The sequence below is a fragment of the Pelodiscus sinensis genome, chromosome 10 (assembly GCF_049634645.1).
Source record: "Pelodiscus sinensis isolate JC-2024 chromosome 10, ASM4963464v1, whole genome shotgun sequence".
In the NCBI taxonomy this organism is placed as follows: Eukaryota; Metazoa; Chordata; order Testudines; family Trionychidae; genus Pelodiscus; species Pelodiscus sinensis.
This window is the reverse complement of record NC_134720.1, coordinates 5,086,525-5,109,794: the sequence shown is the minus strand read 5'-3', so window position 1 is coordinate 5,109,794 and position 23,270 is coordinate 5,086,525. Positions and strand designations below refer to the sequence as shown.

Genomic DNA, 23,270 nt, shown 5'->3' with positions numbered 1-23,270 from the left:
GGCTGTGGGTGACCCCCACTGGCTGCTGTCTGTACCATGGCCCAGCAGAGTAGCTGATGGGTCAGGTAGGTAACCTGTTCAACTGGTTACCTCCCAGGGAGAGGAACAAAGGGAGGAAGGTGCAATGTAGCCCCTGGCTGGGGGGCAGGGCTGGAAGTTGGGTAGTTTCTGTCTGGAATCATGGAGGAAGCAGCCTAAGCAAGGGGCTGGGATTTAGGGGCCCAGTCACCCCCATCTCAAGGGGGGCTGAGGCATCCTAGGCCTGCCCTGCAACCAGATTACATCCGTGCTGTGCTGTATCCAGGAGAAGCAATAAACTCCCACTATTCTACTGGCTGGTGGAGTCTGTTCATGCCATTACGGGGGTGCAGGAGTCGGGGGAACCCAGACACGCCATCACAGACACCTCTGTACATGGGGAAACAAAGAGGCCATGACCTGCCGCCTGACAATCGTAGGGGCCTTAGCGGTGGAACTGTGTGTGATTTATAGAAATAAGCAGGGCTCAACAAACCGCTGAATCTACTCGCCTGTGGCGAATAGATTTTAGCCAGTTGCTCCGAGCGCCCCATTCACCGGTGCTTCGCGCATGCACAGTGCTGGTCTGGCGCATGTGCAGTGCGGGGCTGGCGAGTAGCTCTTTCTGGGGTTTGTCAAGCCCTGGAAACAAGTGTATGCATATTAATACCCTTAACATTGAATATCTTGTGTATTGTCCTAGGTATAGGTGTTATATTGTCTGTGCTACAAACCCTTTTCATTGACAGAGATCTGTGTAACTTTGCATTGCTTTACTTTACTATTCCGTGCATAATAAAGTTAGGAATACAGTTTATCCTTGGTGTCTACTGGCTCCTTTCGTATCTAATATCCGAACCACATGAGAGACCAATTCTTTCCATCTTCACGCATAGCTCATGTTTTCTAGAACTTTAATAATTTCTGTTGCTCTACTCTGGACCTTCTTCAATTTGTCCATGTTTCCTGAACTGTGGCACCCAGAACTGGACACAAGACTCCAACTACAGTGGAGTAGAGTGGAAGTATTATTTCTCCTATCTTCCTTAAAATACTATTGGCTCCAGTTCAGGATTGCTTTCTTAGAAATCAAGCCCCTCCATGAAACAAAAGACAGGACTACGCAGCACTTTAAAGAGTAACAAGATGGTTTATTAGGTGATTCACTTCCGTGGGCCAGACCCACTTCCTCAGATCTCTTTGTGGAAGATAATTGGCATGACCATATATACCAAAGTGATACAATCAAAAAAAAGTGAACACATATAAAATTGACAAATCAAATTTTAGAACAGAGTGAGGGAGAGGGGGGAAGGTTAGTGTCTGTGAGGTAATGACATTAGGGGTGATAATTGGGGAAGCTATCTTTGTAATGGGTGAGATAATTAGCATCTTTGTTGAGACCCTTACGTAAAGTGTCAAATTTAAGCAGGAAAGACAGTTCTGAGGCTTCTCTTTGAAGTCTGGAGCTAAAATGTCTTTGAAGCGATATGCATGTTTTAAGGTCATTGAGAGAATGGTCAGTGTGGTTAAAATGGCAAGCAACAGTTTTCTCATGTCACTGTTTTGTTTCAGCTAGACCAGACTAACACGGCTGCATCTCTATCACTATGTGAGTCTGGGACTCTAGCAGGGCCTTTCCATGCTCATTCCAGCAGTGCCCCATGTAGGACTCTGTAGCACATTCTGGGGGGATGCCAGGCCAAGGACACCCCCCCACACCATGACCCAGGCCATGCCCTTGTCTTACCCCTGCTATGCTCCCTCCTCACCCCGAGTCCACCCCTTCTCCAAGCTCCCTCCCCCAAGCTGATGCAGTGGGTGAGGCTGGTCACTCCACTTCCTGTGACCACCAGTGAGTGGCGGGGCAGGCCCGACTCCTGCTAGCGGCCCCAGATCCCCTGCTCATCCCTGAAGCCACCCTTGGCCCTGCATTTCTGCAGCCCCTGAAGCATTGTACGCCCCGCCCCCCCAACCGTGGGGCCCTAGGAAGTTGCCTTGAACCCTTTGGCTCTGGAACTGTCAGGGTGACACTACCGTTGCCTGTTGGAGGTGCTTGTGCAGGAAGGCCCCTCCCATTTGTTTCTTGTGTTCCTGGCGTTTGGAAGGGGGATGATGAGCCTGCAGCAGCTGGAGGCGGCAAAGGCGCACTTGTGTGAGAGATCTGGGGGGCTGTTGAAATAAAGGCTTCCAGCTCCCACTTAATTCCCCTTACTCTGCTATTCTGCCTGAAGGCACCTGCAGTAGGAAGGGCCAGTCCCTCGTAGGCACAGACTGGGGAACAAAGGGTATGTCTAGACTATATGCCTCTGCCAACAGAGGCATGTAAAATAGGCTACCCAACCATCAACAGGAGAAACCTTTGTTGACCACTCCTGTAAACCTCGTTCTACAAAGTATAAGGGAGAGGTTGACAAAGGCTTCCCCTGTTGACCGATCCGCGTCTTGACTTGCGCACTGTGCCGACGATCAGCTGAGCTGGCACAGCTCATTTTTATTTGAATGGAACTGGGGATATTTAAATCCCCGACTCAGTGACTATGTCGGGTAGCCTATTTTATATGCCTCTGTCAGTAGTCTAGACATACCCAGAGTGCGCTAGGAGCTATGGAATCTCCTTACCAGCTTAAAGCAATCTTTACTTTCCCCTAGACCAGTGGTTCTCAAACACTTTGGCCCGTGGCCCACCTAACTCAGTTGAAACCTTTCTTTAGACCACCAGGTGCTAATAGAAACAAACCGTTAGTTACATAATTACACACGAGCCATTTTGCTAATGCTGTAGCTAAGGGGAATGTTTTAATTTAAATTAATTAAACATTTTTACTTTCTTAAGTTAATTGGTGAAACTTCATTGTAAATAAGGTGAAATATTAATTTATGTCCAACACCCACTGCATCAGCTTGGGGGAGGGAGCTTGGAGAAGAGGTGGACTCGGGGTGAGGAGAGAGCATAGCAGGGGTAAGACAAGGGGCATGGCCTGGGTTAGACAAATAGCTGGCAGGGACAGTCTACACAATACCTGCCATAAGTGCAGGGGACAGACTAGTTGCCCTCCTGGGGTCTCATCAGGTACTATGATTCTATGATCCAGACATGGGTAGGAAGCCAGGGCAGAGGCCAAGGATGGCATAGAACAGCATGAGAAAGAGCAACCTGACCACAGCATCCTGGCTCCCCAGAAGTGGACAGAACGGGGAGGGGCAGTTTTCAGAACAAAAAGGGCTGATGGCCCAGGGAAGGATTTCAGCACAGACGGGGCAAGGAAAGGATCAGGGGCAATGGTGACATCATTGCAAAGCATGGGGGACACCAATGATGCCCACTTCAACACTGTCTCTCCCCACAGAGGCACATCCCAGGCTACCCAGTAAGTATTGCAGTGAAGGTGATTCCCCTGGTGGGTTTGACAGGCATGACATGAAACTCACATTCACTTTTGCTATTTCTTCCTGAAGAAGGCAGCACGGTGGGAAGGGGCGGAGCAGAAAGCTTGCCAAAGAAAAACAACCCTTGGAATATGGCTTATGGGCCAGGACAAGGGCAGGGGATAAAAGCCATTGGGCAGTGACGTGTCAGCTAAGGTGGTTCTAACATGGACACTGCATGGCCCTGTCCTCTGAGGCTCAGTACTCAGATGGAAAGACTTGTTTCAGAGTGAACATAAAGAAGAGGATCTTCTCATAGTTGGATTTGGTACCAGACTCAAAGAGGCAGGAGAACAGGGGTGAGCCATCAGGGCCTGGCCCCATGTACTGCAGATCCGAATAAGCACAGTAGCCCTTGTAGATGACAGTGGGTTCTGTCCAGCTTTCTGGATTTAAGGGTTCCTTGTTGAGGTACACACCTAAATCTTTCCGCTCGTTACGGTCTATGGGGTGAGAATAGAGGACCCACGTGTCCTCCTCTGACTGCACACCAGCGGGTCTTGGGAAGCCAATAACACTCCCGTGACAGCCCTGAGAGGAGGATTCCACTAATTTACTAACGAAATCATGATTCTTAAAATCCCTCCCTTTATTGTCACTCACAGCCTGGACTCTGACTTTCTCTTTGCTTCTAGAGTTGCAGTACAGCACTGACTTTCCTTGGCTCTTCAATTCAACCATCTGGCATTCCCCTGAATTCAGTGCCAGATAATTACCCCTTCTCCAGGTCTTCCCATGGTCATTGTCACTACGGACAAAGCAGAAGGAGTGGGGGGAGGGGGTGTTATCGTCAAGTATCCAATAGGCATATGCTGGAATTACTAGACTCTTATCCTCGTTTAGCTGTAAACTGTGGCCTGGTCCCACTGCAAAGGTGGCCCAGGTCTTATCATCTGGATGAGTGACAGTGTCAGTGAGATCCTTCACAGGGCTCCAGGAGACTCCATTGTCAGCGCTGGTGACCTGGCACAGACGGGCCTTGTTTTCCTTTTTCCTGATCTGTTCTTGCTCAGAGACATTTCCCTCAACAGCTATAAAGACCAGAACGACATTTCTGTCATTTCCATTTACTGGTACTTTGTCGTACACGGGACATGGGTTCATGGGGCGGTGGTCACCCAGCGGTTTCTTGACAATGGTCTGCATTTGTTCCCACTGCCACATGGGAGTGCAAAGGGAGACAAAGGAGAAAACACAGAATTACAATAAATCCGTATTCCACATACAAGTCAGAGCTGAGAGGCAAAGCTAGTGATTAGAGCAGAGCACTGGAAGGCAAAGGTTTATGTCTATGTAGTTATGACTAGATGGTTCTCAAGTTCAACGGTCTGGTTGGGAATGAAATGGCTGGAGAAGCTAGTGGAGTTTCTTGTAAGGTTATGCAGATGGATGCCTATGTCTTGATTTGCTCATTGATCATTTTTAGCTCTTGTCTCTACTTTGAATTTTTAACCAACATCTTCCTTTGGGGGGTTCTGTCTACGTTTATTTTAATAAATCTCAGTGTACAGACGAGTTACTGAGTCTCTTTCTAGCCAGCTGAAATACATATCTAGCCACAGTGCTCTGAGACCCCAGTTGCAATAGGCACTGACAGGGTGTTGTATGATCAGTTTACAATCTGACACGGGGATTTTCAACCTGTGGACCCCTGGGGATTTGCAGACCAAGTCTAAGATTTTCAAATGCTAGGTCCCAAGGGACAGGGGACAAAAGGGGCAATTGCCCTTGGGCCTGGAGACTGAAAGGGGTTGGCACTTCCATTGGAAGCTCATGGGTCTCTGCAAAGGACGGCAGGTGGAAAACCACTGAGCTAAGACAACAAGCTGCATGCGAGGCTCAGAGGAGGAGGACAGAATGCAACAGACAATTGTGTTTTAATACGTTTGCAATGGTCAGAAGTGATAACAAATCACATCCAGTTTACTGCCTCCCCCCACTTACCCCAAATAAGCGAACCAAGCAAAGTAGCTTCAGTGAAATGTGCATTACCTGAACGGTGTACTTTGTCTCATCATACGTGCCTCTGCGCATGACTATCTGGTCGGCACTTTCGTCCCTCGCGCCCCCCCGGTGCTCGGCGAAAGCCAGGATGGTGCGGTACTTCTCAATGTAGAGCAGGGCTGGGATTCGATATTCCAATGGTTTGGCTTGGAACAGCGTCGCTTGCTGTTGGACAGAAACCAAAGGCTTTGGGCTGTGGGAACAGGGAGAATAGGTCATTAGCTCAGCTGTGTGGCTGTACAACTTCCCGTTAAGCCCTGTGGAGAGGCTCAGAGTTGCAGTGGGGAGAGGCCTCTCAGCACATCCTGGGGCTGCCAGGGCTGCCAGGGGGTGAGGATCAGGGCACCTCCCCTCCAGCCCCACCACTGAGCTGCCATAGCCTGTGGAGACAATGCCTGACCAGGACCAGCATGTAGCTACTGCAGGCAGAGAAGAGGAGCCCCTCTTGGCCATCCTCAACAGAAGGCCACCTCAGCCCAACCCTCTGCCCCAGACAAAGCCTGGACCCTCCTCCTGCCCCAAGCCCATTATCCCCTTTCCCATCCCAGAGCCTGCACCCCCAGGCAGAGCACCCCAACCCTCCCTTGTTAGATGTCCATGGGACCTCCCTCTCCACCACCTCCAGCCTAGCAGGGAGGAGTGGTCGACCTTTCCAGTCCCCTCCCCAGCATTCATTGGTGGTGGTAGGCACAGGGTGGGCTCCATTGTTACCATGCTCCCTAGCCCCTCTGTCTCTGGGAGAGCTTCTCTTCCCGCCCTCCACCAGCAGCAGGAAGGGCCAAGGGAGTATGATGGACAAAGGCCTCACTCAAAAAGCTAAGCTCCTCCATCTGGTAGGAGCTGTCCCCTCCGCCACAGCCCTCCCACTGGCCCCAGCTCCATCCTTTTCCTGTTGTTCCCTCCACCAGCTCTGGGGGCGCCCCTCTCCCAACACCCCAGGCATCTGCCCAGGGGACAGAGCGTCCCTGATTGTCACTGCATTGCCACTCCTGGCCACTGCCACAGCCAGAGCCCCTTTCCAACCCTGGCCCGGAAGCACGGTGTCCAGCACCTGCTGGTGTCACCTTGCCTCATGTGGAGACCTGTGTGTGCACATTGGCAAGGGCGGTGGGACCCACAGCTGTGACGCCAGCCTAGGAAGTGGCGGAGAGCAACCTGGTGGTGAAGGGTCTGTAAGTCCCCATCGAGCCATTGGAGGACCTGGGCCTACGGGCGGTTCTGACCACTGTCTCACCTTTCCACACTGTCTCACCTTTTTGGCTCTGGGGAGGCCAGGGAAAACACCATCCTTCATCAGCCCTCTCCCACTGGGCAGTCTGGAGCCCGCCCCCAGCATTGCCTTTCCTTCTGATGGAAAGTGCAGCTTCAAGAGCCGCTGCCGGCACATAAGAAAGAGGAATTGAGGGGTCCCTTTCTGGTCCCCTAGCAGGGGGGCTCATGAACAGGTGTCCTGTTCTGAGGGGAGGGGGCTGGTGCTGCCTCTGCTGGGCGATGGGGCATGTCTGAGGGAGTGTCCCCTGACCAGCACAGAGAGGCATACGAGGCCCCTGAGACCTGCTAGTGTGCCAGCTCCATCACTGCCAGTGACCCTAAATGCCTGGTGCCTGTGGTCACCCCTCCTCCTGCCAAGCCTATCACTGCTCCCTCTCAATTCATGACGGCACCCCTCAATATGCCCAGTCAAGCAGGTGGGCTCCACCTGTGATAGGTGCTGTTCAGCAGGCCCAGTAGAGGAGAGTGTGGCAGGAATGGGAGGGTTGCCGTGGCAGGGGGAGTTTTCCCGCACCCCACACTCGCCCCAAGTTACCAACACAAGCCCCTGCACCATCACCCTTGGCCCCTGGCCCTCCTGGACAGCCTTCTGATACCACGTGCAGGGCTGGGTCCTTGTCCAGGAGAAGCACGAAACACAGGCTTGGCTTCTCCCCCAGTGCAGAGCTGGAGAAGTCTCCCATGAGATCGGGAATGGGGTTGCTGGGCCAAGTCTCCTGCCTTGTCCCAGATCACCTCCAAACACAACAGCTGCCTGGGGGAGTCATGGCAGCACTGGGGGTCCATGAGCCCCTAATTTGGAGTCACTGCTCATGGAGACCTCTGCCAGTAACACGTCCCACCTGCTACTATCTGAGGCAAGAGTTCCCTCTGATGCCGGCGGGGAGGCCTGGGGGTGGTGTGCGAGGATGCTCCATTTTTGTGAAGATCAAGGCCCTGGTCTGATCCCAGTTGCCCACAGGGAGGACGACCCTCCATCTCCCAGCCATCTGTCACTGCTGTGAACAGCCTCTCTCCATCCTCTTTGGAACCTCCCTTCAGGGAGCTGAAGGCTGCTATCAACCGTCCCCCCCCCCCCCAACTCTTCTCTTCTGCAGACTAAACAAACCCAAATCCCTCTGCCTCTCCTCATAGGTCATGTGCTCCAGCTCCCCCATCATTTTGGTCACCCTCCGCTGGACCTTCTCCAATGCGTTCACATCCTTTCTATAGTGGGGAGCGGGGGCAGAACTGGACACAATACACCAGTGTGACCTCCCCAGAGCCAAATAAAGGGGAATATCACTTCTCTGGATCTGCTGGCAATGCTCCTCCTAATGCAACCTAATATGTCATTAGCCTTCTTGGCTACTAGGGCACACTGTTGACTCATAACCAGCGTCTCATCCACTGTAATTCCCAGGTCCTATTCTGCAGAACTGCTACTTAGCCAATCGGTCCCCAGCCTGTAACAATGCTTTGGAGTCTTCCGTCCCTAGTGCACAACTCTGCACTTGTCCTTGTTGAAGCTCATCAGATTTCTTTTGGCCCAGTCCTCTAATATGTCTAGGTCACTCTGGACCCTATCCCTGCCCTCCAACCTATCTACCTCTTCCCCTGGCTTAATGTCAGCCACAAACATGCTGAGGGTGCAATCCATCCCTTCATACAGGTCATTAATAAAGATGTTGAACAAAACTGGTCCTAGAGCTGATTCTTGGGGCACTCCACTAGAAACCAACTGCCAACCTGACATCAAGCCATTAATCACTACCTGTTGGGCCCGACAGTCTAGCCAGCTTTTTATCCATCTTACAGTCCATTTATCCAATTCCTACTCCCTTAACTTGCTAGCAAGAATATTGTGGGAGACCGTATCAAAAGCTTTGCTAAAGTCAAGGTCTATCACATCCACTGACTTTCCCATATCCACTCAGCCAATTACCTCATCACAGAAGTTTATCAGACTGGTCAGGCATGTCTTGCCCGTGGTAAATCCATGTTGACAATTCCTGATCACTTTCCCCTCTTCCAAGTGCTTCAACATGGAGTCCTTGAGGATCCCCCCCATGATTTTTCTGGAGACTGAGGTAAAGTTGAGAGGTCTATAGTTCCCTGGATTCAGGCCCGGCTCTAGGTTTTTTGCTGCCCCCAAGCCAAGAAAATTTTGGCTGCCCCCCCACATTTTTTTTGTCCGGGGAGGGTGCACGCGCAAATGCAGCTTGAACAGCTTCCTGAGGGGTGGGGTGCACACTCCAGGGTGGGGGGAGGGGGAGCCCAAACCCTGGAGCATTTTTATCTCCTAGAAGAGTGCTAGGGACTCCTCACATGAGGAAAATGGGAGAGCAGGTTCATCCACAGCAAGTCAGTTAAAGACTTTGAAAGCGTGCAGCTGTTCACATCACCTAGTGCTGGAGTCCCAGTCCCACTCCTCACTCTGCAAAGGGATTTTATTATTAGAAGCAGCACCTTATAATCAGACTCCAACCCCAAAACATAAGCTGTCCAACTCTTGGTGTCTATGGATATACAATGAGACAGTTCAAAGGGATTAAGAGGACTTTTGTTTCAACTCCCCAGATCAACTGTCCAGAACAAGACAGGCACCAGACAACAAAACCCCACTCGCTAGGACCTATTCCATGAGCGCAGCCCTGTGCTTTCTCTTCAGGGATGGACCAAACAGCCTCTGAAGCAGGGAGGATTGATTTAAATAGTTTTGATTTAAATCTCTAATTTTATTCATGATTTAAACCAACAAACAGAAAACCTTGGTTTAAATGAGCAATTAATCATTTAAATCAGTGGTCCCCAACGCGGTGCCCGCGGGTGCCATGGCACCTGCCAGGCCATTTCTGTGCACCTGCCGAGTAATTGGGGCTGGCCCCGCCCCCGGGCATGTGGCGCATGGGCAGTGCCAGCCCCTGGGCATGCAGCGTATGGGCGGCCCCGCCCCCGGGTGCACAGCGCAAGGGCTGTTCTGACCCTGGGTGCACGGCGTATGGGTGGCCCAGCCCATGGACATGCAGCACAGGAGCGGCGCAGCCTCAGGTGCGTGGCGCATGTGCGCTGCTGGCTCTTGGGCGCATGGCACAGGAGCAGCACCAGCCCTGGGCATGCAGAGCATGATCTGTTCCGGCCCTGCCCCTGGGTACATGACACAGGAGCAGCCCCGGGCGCGTGGCATATGGGCAGCCCCACCCTGGGCATGCAGCATAGGAGCGGCACCAGCCCCGGGAGTGCAGCACATGGGTGGCGCCGGCATCAGGCACACGGCATATGGGTGGCCCCACCCCAGGGTGCCTGGCTTGTGAGTGGCCCCACCCCCTGGCGCCCGGCAGCCCGAAAAGGTTGGGGACCACTGATTTAAATTATACTTTTAAAATATTTTCCTAAACAATGGTTGAGTCTTATTGATTAGCAACCTTTAAAACATGTTGATTTACAACTAAATATAACCTTTATGCCAAATTTAGTGCTTCTATTCACTAACCAGGAGAATACACCCAGTATAGCTACCAACTACATACATGCCCAAATAATTGTGTAACTTACATGTAATCAGATTCTTAATTTTTACATTTTTATTCTATTACAAAATGGTGTGTAATAGGAACACTTAAGAGACAGATTTTACCACATTTATTATTTGCTAAATGGTGGCTACTTTTTTTAAAACATATGATTTGCATCTACTTCTGTCTGGACGGAAATTCAATTTAAAATAAATAAAACTAGCATTTAATTTTTGTATGAAATAAATGTGAAGGACACACAACAAAAAAGTATCCAAACACATTTTTAATCTAAAATTCATTTATTAAACAAAGGAAATATCCATAGTGAATTTAACAGATAAAATCTAGTCATCATGTTCTTCAAGATATTAGAACGCTCTCATAACCAGTTTTTTACTGAGAGACGAGGAAAACAAGTTTTTCTGGTTCGTCAACTCTCGGTTTTGCAATGGTGAATGAACTAATCATTGAACTGAACTAGCTGAATAAACCAAAGTGATAAAAACATTCTCTCTCCACCTGCAGAAAAAACTACTGCTGATGTAAGGACTGGTTCTGGGTACTTAGACTAGTGAACAGGTAGAATTTTTTTAAAAGTTGACCGGAGACATGTTCTATTTAATTTTTTAATTTAATTAATAAGTTAATAAAATAGGTTATGATAAATGTAGGCCATAACAATTTTTAATTTAATTTTAAAGGTATACTATTTAAAACAAAGCCAATTTAAATGGGATCACAATTCCAATTTTAATGAAGCTCTCCTGCCCCAGACAGGAAGGGCCTTGGGGACATGGGCACTGGGAACACCAGAGTTCCCCTTCCTCAAACAAAGGGAGAGGGAGAATCACCTGGGTCCCAGGCAGGGGTGCGGTTGTCAGGACACAGCACAAGGGGGCTGAGGTCCTGGACAGATGTGTGTGTGGGGGGGGGGGGGGAGGGTTCAGGGCTCAGAGAGTAGGGGGAGGGAGGATTGTTTAGAGAGCCAGACAGGAGATGGGGATCCAGGTAGGGTGGGGGGAAGAAGAGGAGATGGGGTTCCAGCAGGGTTGCAGTGGGCCAGGAGGTGGGGTAGCTGGGCAGAGGCCGAGCCGGGGGAGGACAAAAGAGGGGGGAGGTAGCGGGTGGGGGTCACGGGACAGTGGGCAGGGGCACACAGATAAGGGGGACAGCTGGGCAAGGGGGTTCACAGGCAAGCGAGTTGCGGGGGAGAGAACACAGGCAGGGGGACCGGGGGAGGGGGAGTTGCAGGGTGCACAGGAGGGGGAGTGGCCAGCGGGGGGGGACGGGGACACAGCCAGGGGGGCCCGCACTCACTAAGGTGAAGAAGAGGCCGCTGGGCTCAGCCTCACCAGCCGCGGCCGCCCCACACCACCCTCCAGGAAGCACCCCAGGCAGAGGCCATGCCTCGGGGCTGCCCACACAGAGATACCAGTGCCCTGGGGCCAGGCGCAGGCTCCGAGCAGCTGGGCACAGGGCCCCTAGCTCGGGGCGGTGTCTGCAGGGCTCCCTGCCTCGGGGATGGGGTCCCACCCCAGTGCCTCCCGAGTCCCTGAACTCCACTCCAGTGAGCCGGCTGCCATGAGCAGCCACCATGTCAGCAGCCTGCCATGCCGGGCTCAGTGTCACCAGCCATGGCCACCCTGCGCCGTGGCCAGGTGCCCCTTCCTTCCAGCGCCCCACCCCTCCCCGCCCTGCCCTCCCCTCCCAATGCCCTGAGGCCAGGCGTGTGCTCCGAGCAGCCGGACGCAAGTCTCCCAGCTTGGAGTGGCCTCCGCGGAGCTCCCTGCCTGCTCCTCCTCAGGCCAGAATGCTGCCCATGGCATTGTGCCACCCCAAGCACCTGCTTGTTTTGCTGGTGCCTAGAGCCGGCCCTGCCTGGATTCTCCTTCCTCCCTTTTCTAAAGATGGGCACTAGATTTGTCTTTTTCCAATCATCTGGGATCTCTCCCAATCTCCACAAGTTTTCTGAGAAAAAGGCTAAAGGTTCTACAATGACATTTGCCAACTCCCTCAGTATCCTCAGATTCATTAAATCTGGACCCATGGATTTGTGTATGTTTAGCTTTTCTAGATAGGTCCTAACCTGTTCTTTCCCCACCATGGGCTCCCACCTCCTTCCCATTCTATGTTGCCTAGTAAAGTATTCTGGGAGCAGACCTTGTCTGTGAAGAGAGAGACAAAGAAAGCACTGAGTACTTCCTCAGCTAGAGCACCATGTCCAGCCAATGGGATGCTTTGCGTGATGGGGGCTACACTCAGTGTCGGGAAACAGGGAGTTAGGGGCTGGGAGGGCTCCATGTTGTGGGCCAGGGGAGAAGAAGAACAGCACCGTGCTACTTACCAAGCAGAGGAGCCAGTAAAACAGGGTTCCATGGAAGCTAGTGCTGCCTGGCCCACCTCACCTCATCCCGATGTCAGGGGAGATTCACCAAGGGGTTGCCCCACCCAGCCCCTCCCTAGAGAGACACTAGCACAGCAGCACCCTCCCTCTGAATGTGCCAGACCACCTCACTCAGCTGGACTGACCCCGCTCTTACCTACTTTCTGTGGTTCCCATTTTGGGGGTGTTGCTCCAAATTTAGTGATGAAGGTGCCTGATGATGGCGCTGGTTATACAAGTGCTGCCTGACGTACCCTGTGAGAAAGAGCAAGCAGAGAGGTTCAGAAAGTGACATGGATTAGGAGCCAGATTCTCATTATAGGAGGATGAAGCATCGGTTCCCCTCTCCAATGGTGTCGCAGACAGAGAGAGCAACCTGCGGGCCGGCTACTAGAAGCAGGGTGAGACGTTACCTCAGGCTGTCGCTGACACAGCACCCCAGGAGTGGAGTCAGGGACTGAGTCTCAGGAACCGCAGGGGAGCTGGAAGAGCCCTTCGACAGAGAAGTTGCTCCCAGCAGACTGCAAACAGAAAAGAGAGGTCACAGGGTGGAACAGCAGGAGGTGGAGTCCTATGTTGTCTCAGAGGAGGTGACTGGTGATGTAAAGGCTGAGGCATGAGGAGCCCAAAAGGAGGAGATCCGCCCCTCCATTAGCATCCAACCGTGGGAGTGAAGGGATGATGCCTTTAGAGACTGTGATTATTCAGGAATGAGAAGATGCCATGTCACAGGCGACACATGTAGCTATGGCCTGTGATGTGCTAATCTCTAGGCTACCATAGAGAGAGAACAGCCAAGGGATGCCATTCCCACTTCTCCGCCCAGCACTACACTGGCACAATATAAACCAAGAGACCAGCCCCTTCTGGTGGGCTACTGACATCTGGTCGATCACCAGCATTACCTGGGTCCCTTAAATTGTGTGTCCCCTCTTTATCCCCCTTGGTATATACCTGTCGTACCAGTGAAATATCCAGTTACATCTTCATTTCACCGAGGACTGTCCTGCACCAGTGCAGAGAAGCACTAAGGTTTTATGAAATGTTACTGTTCTCGCCCAGACCCAGGATTGCACTCAGGAATAACGGTAGTTCGAATTAGGAGCTTTAATTCAAACTACCTAGTCTGTGCCGCGTGTAGCCACGGGCAGGTAATTTGAACTACGGGCATTTAAAAATGGCACCCGCCCGGCAAGATGCAAATGAAGCCCGGGATATTTAAATCTCAGGCTTCATTTGCAAGTTCAAATGCCTACATTAGCCACCCTAGTTCGAACTAGGGCGGCAGTGCAGACATACCCTAACAGATGAACACGGCTACCCCCTGAAGCTTTTGGGCTGTGGATGAAGGCCAATACAACAAAGACAAAAGACTAAACATGTCACAAAGGATTCAGAGGTTCTTTCTCCTTCTGAATCCCTGGGTTCTTCCAGGGGTGAAGGGAGAGGATTTGGGTACCCCACAGCTGGGCTCTGGGGACAGACGGGATGCAGGAGGGGCCATGCTTGGGCCATGGGGAGGAGGCTGGTCAGAGAAAGGAGGCGTCGCAGTGGGTTGGTGTAGGGGAGCTAAGTCCATACCCCCTTTTAAACTGAAGAGGTGTGTCACAAAGTAGGAATCGAAGCGCTGCTCTGGGGTGGGGCTGGAGAGCAGGGGTTCAGTGTGCAGGGTGCCCCAGGGTGCTAGCAATCTGGCCACAAAATCTCAACTGTGGGAGGCAGAAAAACTGGTCTGATCAGTTTTCACGTTTGCTGACTTTTGCACGTTGACAGCACTTTTGTCGCCAAACCTCCCCAGCGTGGACACAGCCTCAGAGTACAGGCTGGGATGCTGCTGTAGCCCCGGCCAAACAAGCCCCAGGCTGTAGCCCCAGCAAAAGAAGCCAACCCCACATTTCCCTCCCTTCCTCTCCCAGCCCATGCCCAACCCTGTGTTCCACGGGATCCCTGCTTTCCTTCCAGTCCCAGCACTCACCTCGCCTGCTCTTCTTCATCTCCTGCCTCTTCCCTAGCAGCCTGGCTCCCCACCTCCCATGCCCCACAATCCACCTTCCCATCTGACCTCCCCGCTTCCGTTCACAGCTTCAGCAGAGCTGGTTTCTCTGTGGAATTGATGCTACTGGCTCCTGTGGCCTTTCCATTCCCCCATATCCCATGGCTTACGTCCCTAACCCCACTCGGGGGAGGGGGAGGGGAATACAGGTGGTGCCCCTTGGGTGAAATCCATTCCCACCCCCGCCTGTCCTTTTTGCAGAAATTAAAAGTTGTGGTCACAGAATTTCCCCGCCATGCTCAGAAATGGGCTGCAGCAATGTCACTGCACAGGGCAGAGCCCAGCTTGCACAGGGAAGTCCCTGGCCGGGAGGGGGTGAAGGAGGGAGAGAGCCAGAGGGCTCCTGGCAGCTGCAGTTCCCCGCATGCCCTGAGGGAAGGAAAGGGCAAGCCTGGGACTGGACGTCCGGCTTTTTCTCCCTCTGAATCCCTGGGCCCTTCCATGGATGGAGAGGATTGGGGAAACCCACAGCTGGGCTCTGGGAGCAGACGGGGTGCAGGTATCTGGCCAGGAGGGGGCCATGGATGGGCCCTGGGGAGGGGGCTGGTCAGATGTAGTGACTGCACGGAGAGCTGCAGGTGGACACTGTGGAGGGAGGCTTGTGGAGGGGAGCATAGCGGGGCTGAGAAACTCGAACAGGGCTGTCACAGGGGTTTCTTTAACTCTCTGCTCCCAGGAGAATGTTTGGGTCTGTCTGTTACAGACACAGTTGCTGACAGCGGTGCTGAAATAAATCCCCAAAATACCTGAAGCTCACGTGGCCACGCCGTGGTATTTTGACAAACACCTTTGCAGCACTCTGAACTCCTGTGCGCAGAGGACGGAACGTGTTGGTGCAGAAAGCCCCAGGAGCAAGGCCGAGCTAGGACTAAGTTAGCGTACAACTGTTTGGGACCTTTCACCTGGGTGATGGGGATGAGCTAATGCCCACACAGAGCTGCAGCCTTGAACATAGATAGAGAAAGGAGGCATCACAGTGAGTAGGGGAGCTAAGTCCATACTCCCTTTTCTACTGAAGAGGTGCATCACAAAGAAGGAACCAAAATGCCCCAACAGGACAGAAATAAGGGACGCTGCACTGCAGCAGTCCAGTCCCTTCAGTTCCCCCAGTCTGCTCCCCGACCTGCAGCCCTCAGTTTACCCCGGCTGTTTGGGAGATCCCGAGAGGGGACAGAGACCTCTCGATCGGCTCAGAACATGGTCGCCATCAAAGGAAGAGAGGGGAACTTGCCCCGTCCCTCAGATTTTTTTCTAGGGACTTGTTTGAAGTGTAAAACATGATTTGGGGTGTTAATTCTTGTAGATGTTGATGAAGTGACATTTTCCATTTTAGAGAAAAAGACAGCAGAGTGTTCACTTCATAGTTTCTTATAAGACTTACACAGTCTTGCTTGTGTCCTTAACTCAATTCATTTGTATTTTCTGAAAAATAAAATGAGCATGTCCCTGCTTTATTTGAAGCGCTGCTCTGGGGTGGGGCCGGAGAGGAGAGGTTCAGTGTTCAGAGTGCTCCAGGGCGCTAGCAATCTGGTGATGAAATGTCGACAGTGGGAGGCAGAAAAACTAGTTTGATTGGGTTTCAATTTTGGCGACTTTTGCACGTCGACAGCACTTTTGTCGCCAAACCTCCCCACCGTGGACACAGCCTCAGAGTACAGGCTGGGATGCTGCCGTAGCCCCGGCCAAACAGGCCCAAGGCTGTAACCCCAGCAAAAGAAGCCAACCCCACATTTCCCTCCCTTCCTCTCCCAGCCCATGCCCATCCCTGTGTTCCACGGGATCCCTGCTTTCCTTCCAGTCCCAGCACTCACCTCGCCTGCTCGTCTTCATCTCCTGCCTCTTCCCTAGATGCTTGTGTGGACAGAATTCCTCCTAGAGCCAACACCATGTACCCCCGTCCTATACCCCAACACTGCTTCAGCCTGGACCCCGTCCTGCACTCCAGTGACCTCCCACAGTGTGCACCTCTCACCCCCTCCAGCTCACAAATCCCTTGGTCCTGGCCCAAAACCCATTCCCCTCTCCCAGCCTAGTGAAAGTGAGTGAGGGTGGGGGAAATGATGGAGAGAGGAGGGGATGCAGTGGGAGGAGCCTGAGAGAAGGGGCGGAGCATGGGGGGAAGAGGCAGAGTGGATCCTGGGCCGTCCTGACATTTAAGAGTGATGGGCTAAGAGGGTTAGAGCGCTGTTGCAGCCCAGGGAGTTTTGTGAGTTGTGGGTTCCACACGGCAGCAGAGCAGAAGAAAAGAGGCTGGGCTGGGGGAGGAAGGCGGGAGAACGTTGCCCGTTGCTTGTCGCTCTCGGGGGATGAATTCGAATCAGAAATTGGAGTCAGTGCGGGAAGCCCAGCGAGCTGCGGGGAAAGGAAAAGCCGCGCTGGAGTTAACAACGGGCTCCAGGCCTGTTGGGGAGCGATCCGCTCTCTGCAAAGATACGGGAGTCAGAGATAAAGGAAGAACCGGGTCAGTGTCAGGGACCAGGAGCAGGCGAGGAAATGCTGTTGGCTGGAGTGAGCGGCTGTGGCTCAGATCCCCGGGTGGCTCGAAATCCAACATTGCTGGGCGGTGGGAAGGAGTCCGGGAGTTGGGAAGCGCGATGCGATAGCAACGGCCAAGGCACGTGCAGTGCTGGCGATAGATGGGCCAGCCTCGGCACTTACGGTGCCCAACGCTGTATTAACCTGGTGCCCCCGGCGCACGTCAGAGGAGGCAGCAAGGTGGCTGTTGCACATTTGGGGCTTCGCTCAGGGACTGGAATCCACATTGCAGAGTGTGGGGGGCCAGTTCTCTTCCCCCTAGCACTGCAAGCTGCACTCTGATCTGCTCTCCCAGCAGCCCGCAGCCCTCGGCTCACTCAGTGGGAAGGCCGGAGCCCTCAGGCTGTCTGCCCAAACAGTGAGTCACTTTCACTTTCACTTGCTCAGCAGCCAGCCAGCTGGAGTGCCTGCTCCCAATGTTCAACCCACCGGACACTCTGCGGGGTGGGTGCTGCACTCAGTGCCAGGAATCAGGGAGTCAGGGGCTGGGGGGCTCCACTTTGTGGAACCAGGGGAGAAGAACATCACCCTGTGACTTGCCACGCAGAGGATCCAGTAAATCAGGGATCCGCAGAAGTTGGCATGGCCTGGCCCAACTCACCCCGATGGCAGGGGGAGACTCACCGAGGGGTTGCCCCACCCAGCCCTTCCCAGAGAGACACCAGCACAGCAGCACCCTCCCTCCCAATGTGCCAGGCCACCTCATTGGGCTGGACCAACCCTGCTCTTACCTGCTTCCTGCGCATCCCATTTTGGGGGTGTATCTTTTAATTTAGGGTATGCACTAGGGAGGTTCGAACTAGGGAGGCAGTGTAGACATACCCTTAGTGATGACGGCTCTGGCTACACAAATGCTGCCTCACGTGCCCTGCGAGAAAGAGCAAGCAGAGAGGTGCAGAAAGTGACACGGATTAGGAGAGAGGGTCCCATTAGAGGAGGATGGAGTGTCGGTTCCCCTCTCCATTGGTGGCGTAGACAGAGAGAGCAACCTGTGGGGCCGGCTACTAGAACTAGGGCAAGACGTTACCTCAGGCTGCAGCTGACACAGCACCCCAGGAGTGGGGTCAGAGACTGAGTCTCAGGAACTGCAGGGGAGCTGGAAGAGGCTTTCAGCAAATAAGTTGGTCCCGGCAGACTGCAAACAGAAAAGGGAGGTCACAGGTGGGGGGGGGGGTCATCACACCGGTGACCTGGTCATCACAAACGAACGTGTGATGCAAATTCTGGGTCAGTTCTCCAAAGGGGTTGAGGAGACTCTCACCTCATTAATAGATGACCAAGGCCACCCTAGGGCGAGTCCGGGGCCCAGAACAACCCCACCTCCACCCCACACATCAGCTCTTCCCTACTTCTTCCTGCCCCTACTCTAGTCTCTCCCCCACACCCTTTTCCCCAAGTGATGCTGGGAGCCAGCAGAGGGGTGTGGGACAGGGACAGTGCCAGGCCCCGTACTAATCTCTGAGGCCACCTTTCCACATCCCCCTGAAGCCCAGGGCCCCCAAAGCACGTGGCCCCCACGAGGGGACACCTGTGTAGATGACATTAGTTTGAGGGACACAGAGAAGGAGGTGACTGAGCAGAATGAGAAGGTATCGATACTCATCCAGGAAAGGGGTTTTAAGGCTAACAGAGAGAAAGGCAGGTGAATTGTCCAGAGGTGACCCTAGGGGAACAAGGAATTGAGGTAGATCAGCAGAAGGTGAAATCATTGAGGGTTCTCACACAGTGAGGCTAATGTTAGGCAGGTTTAACTATTTGGAATTTTGCCATTATCACTTGACCCGTGTGCCGTTTATGCACAAAGCAAGTAGAATGGGAGGGGGAGGTCCCAGCAAGAAAAAGCTTTCTGAGACTTTGAACACGCAGTGGCGATGGCCACTGACATTCCCTGAGGTAACAAGGTGTGTGTGCGGTTACCAGATGGTTTAAAAAAATACCGAACACACTTGATCTCAGTCTGATGGGGGGGAGGGGGGACTGGCTGGGAGAGAAGCAGAGATGGCTGGGAGGAGGTCGGGAAGAGCGGGACTGGCTTGGGGAGATCGGGATGGAGAGGGTGTGAACTGGCAGGCAGGAAGCAGGGCTGGCTCGGAGAGGGCTGGGGAGAGCAGGGCTGGCCAGGAGGGGGTTGGGGGAAGCGGGGCTGCCCGGGGGGAAAGCAGCAGGGAGAACCAGCCAGTGGGGAGTCGGTCTGGCCAGGGGGGGAGCTAGCTGGCAGGAAGTGGGGCTGGCTTGGGCACACGCAGATCCCAGGGTGCCGCCCATCCTGCACACAGTCCTGGCCGGCACACGGGCGAATCTGGCCCTGGGGATTCCATCCCGCCCCGTGCCCCCCCCCCTTACTGCGTAGTTGCGTACTGCCTGGCTGGTAGACATGCTCGTGCAGCGGGAGAGTATCTACCAGCCAGACAGTACACAACTACATACTCACACTCGTGATAATAGTAAAAACTTAGTTAGAAATTACCTGACATTTCTATGTCCAGTATTTTCTCAATTTGTTTCCTGGACAGAAAGCTCAAATACTGGACTGTCCTGTTCAAAACTGGACACCCGGCAACCCTAGGGGTGTGTGATGAAGTGGGAAGCACCCCCATAGGGACTTGCAGCAGGGTTGGCTCAGGAAACTGACAAGGGAAGTTTAATTCCATCAGCTTCCAGTCTAGTCGATTAACCCCTGTGAGCAGCACTTTGGAGTTTGTACAGGAAGTTTAGCAGGTGTGTGGCCCACTGAAGTGAAGTCTTTGTCCTCAAAAGAAAGAGCTGTCCTAGGAGAAGGGTGAACAATACATGGAAGTTGCTCTTGTACAAGTTAATGGGGAGACTATTTCTGGTTCTATGTGCTACTGTGGAGAAGGGCTCTTTCAGAAAAAGGCGTGTGTGGACGGGGAAGAGGAGATTTTTTGAAAGAAGAGGCCTCCAGAAGAAAAGCACAGGTGCCCAGGCAGCCACTCTGTCCACAGCAATCAGCACTTAAATGTGAGATAGTGGCCAATCAACATGGACGATATCTTTTGAAAAAGCACGTCACTTTTCCGTTGTGCTTTTGCTGTGTAGACGCTCTCTTTCAAAGAAAGTTTTTAAGGAAGATCTCTTCTGGAAAAGCTTCTTCGAGAAGAAGCCTGAAGTCTAGACATAGCCCCTGGGAGAGTGAAGTCCTGCGTGTGTCCAGAGAAGAAGGAAAGCAGCAGGATTCGCATGTCCTGGGTCTTTAATCCTGCCCCAGGAATCAGGCAGCAGGGAGAGTGGAGAAAGTGAAACAAAGACAGACAGATGAGACAGCATGAAAAACACCTTAATTCACATAGAGAGTGATTATCAGACTGTGAGCTGCCCACTGCTAGTGGTCTGTGGCCATCTTCCAGGTGGTCCGTGGCTCGAGCTCAGCCCTCCCCACTTCCTCCCTCCCTCCAGCCTTGAGTCCCCCCCACAAGTTTGGAACGTCAGCATTGGATTCCTACCAGGTGGGAGGGAGGGAGAAAGCCCTGAGCCTCCAGATCCCGTTTGTGGGGAAGAAGTGGAGCCAAAAGTAGCTCTGCACGCTGCCATTCTCCCTTCCCCTCCTCATGCTGGGGGAACAGCAATGCCCGGATACATTGCCTGGAGGCTTTCCCCACTGCTCCCATTGGCTATGTGTGTCCAGAGAAGAGCAATGGGACTCGGAGTGGGGAGGGTGAATAGCAGGAGTAGGACTGAGGCGTGGCCTAAGTTACGGGGGGGAGGGGGGCTGTCCTTGGCCTGCCATCCCCCCAGAATGTGCTCACAGCCCTACACAGGGCACTACTCCAATGGGCATGGAAAGGCCTTGCTAGAGCCCCTGACTCACATACTTTCCCTCACAAATAAAGGGAATTAAAGTGGGGTTTGTTGCCTGATGTTAGCAGGTTAATGTTATTAATATGGATAATGGGGGTTAAAGGTTCACCAGTTGATCTGATCAGAAGATAATAAGGTTCTTGTCCCGGAGTCGGACCTCACAGAGTTTGCGCCGGGACCCTCGGGGTGTTTGACAGGGACACCCCCACTGAGACAAATGGAGCCTTCCACACTTTTATTGAGGTAAATGGAATAATATTCAAACAGCCACTCAATGGCAAATGAATGGGTTACACAGGCGATACGACTGTTCTAGCCACACATGTGGCATCACAGACTGGAAAGCTTTCGATGGCTGTACTCACACCCGGCCTTGGGGGAAAGGAACAAAGGAGCAGCCTCACCCCTGGCCTGCCAAGAGCTCAGGTCCCGGTGCCTCAGTCCCTGAGTGGGGGGTGCAGAGCGCAGGAGATGCTGAACCTCGACGAGCCAGAGATGCCTCCAGCCAGAAGAGTTTTAACTGAACTGACCAACACAAACAAAATTAAAATCTGACTAGTAAACAGAAGGGAAATGAACAAAGAACTGAAACCGAGAATCTTGGAAGCTCTGAATCTTTGGAGCTACTTGGTAGATGGAGCACTTGAGTCCTGCTTCTGTGTCAAAACTTAGATCCCACCCGTTGTGCCTAGGACAGATGACAGACAGGCTGTCCACGCTCTAAGTTCAACACACATTTCAGAAAACTTGGACTTACAGTGAAACAACTGGAAGTGGGGAATTTTATCCCCATGGCTGACTTGCTGACTTCAATTTGTGCCAATTGTGGGGTGTTGTGGTTTTTTGTACAACTTAAGAGAGCGGAATAGGAAGACGTATAAATCATCAGTTCCTACAAGCTTCAACGACTTTAGCGTGGAACAGATGGATACCGGGGCGACTCATAGCGGGGACACCCTGTACAGACCTATTAATGACATTATCTCATTCTCACGTCTGCTATTTCTGTCCTACCTGGTTCTAAGTGGTGAACCTGTTACATTTCACCTGTGTTTGAACTTAGGAAGACCCTGGTACCAGTTATACTTCACCATTAGGGTACTACTATATATGGATCTTATGCTTTAGCTCGTCACCACTACCTAGGTGACAGGTCCCAAAGATATGTACGCTAACTTAGTCTTAGCTCAACATACAGGACATGGCCTGTAGGCCCCTTGCGTTACAGCCAAAACATACTCTAATGCAACCTTATACACATATTATAGTAAAACAAAAAAATCAAACCCATAAGAAAATAAAAAGCCATAAAATATATGGGCAAGGAAGCAGGCTAGCTTTATAGGCCCTATAGGCTACATTTTGGAGCTGTGCGTGTGCACACACATGCCTTGCCCCTCTCCCCATCTGTTACACAGCAAATAGCTTAGGCCACATCTTCCAGCAGAGATCGAATCCTGCCCAAAGAACTCGCTCCAACTTTCATTTTTCCCTCAGCCTCCAACTCTGCCCTGAGCTCTCCCTCAGAGAGTGTTTGCTGTTGATTCATTTCTGGTCACGCCCTTTGCCCACTAACAACTGTATAGTCCCTTTCACAACACCCCGCATTTCTGGAAGAACACTCATGCCTGTGTTCGTATTACACTATGTCCTTGTGGGTTAATCGGGGCAGGGACCAATCTCTGTTTGGCCCACGGCACCTCTTTTACGGTGTCGTGTACATAGACGATGACACTCATGCTCTCTGGCCACCTGGGTTTGCCAGCAATTAACCAGCAATCTCCAGCCGGTGTTATTTAGAACTCTCAGAAAACACTGCAATTCCGACTGGTTCACGGCCCATTCCTGGGGTTAATAGGACACTCAGACGTCTCCCCTCCCAACATAGCACAGTTGATGTTCCCATTAGTGACCACACTTACTGGGCCTAACCCCGTAGTTCTGATGCAGACCAACTTCCCATCCCTCTCTTAAGACCTGGTTTTCTCCCTGCACACGATTTATTGAAGAAAGATCCCCCATTTTTGAATGGAAGCAGGCTGGAAGAGGGAGGAACTCAAGCTTTCTTGTCAGTGAGAAAACAACTGCATGGGGAAGTAGAAGAAGAAGAAACATATAAGAGGGGAGGCTGAGATTGCGGGAGCATGAGCAACCAAGTGACAGATATTAGATACTACATTTAGCTAGACTGGAGGGTCTTGATTTTTAGGAAAGCGATCTTGAACTGGATCCAAGAACATTGTAGAGTAGACACAAGGGCTGT

The 23,270-nt window shown here is 52.4% G+C and overlaps 1 protein-coding gene across 2 annotated transcripts in view; it reads right to left on the bottom strand.

The window, feature by feature from the left end:
- Positions 1 to 1,148: 1,148 nt before the first annotated feature.
- Positions 1,149 to 23,270, bottom strand: part of LOC102443738 (sialidase-2-like) — a 35,638-nt gene continuing 13,516 nt past the window's right edge. The window contains exons 1-4 of one of the 2 annotated variants that reach the window (XM_075937407.1): positions 13,017 to 13,257; positions 12,761 to 12,858; positions 5,440 to 5,644; positions 1,149 to 4,602 (exon numbers count right to left, since the gene is read on the bottom strand). In XM_075937407.1, the coding sequence (XP_075793522.1) occupies positions 3,646 to 4,602; positions 5,440 to 5,644; positions 12,761 to 12,780 (1,182 nt within the window). In that variant the 5' untranslated portion in view covers positions 12,781 to 12,858; positions 13,017 to 13,257 and the 3' untranslated portion in view covers positions 1,149 to 3,645. Of the gene's footprint in view, positions 4,603 to 5,439; positions 5,645 to 12,760; positions 12,859 to 13,016; positions 13,258 to 23,270 lie in introns of those variants that run through there. The other variant, XM_075937408.1, reaches the window with a different exon arrangement.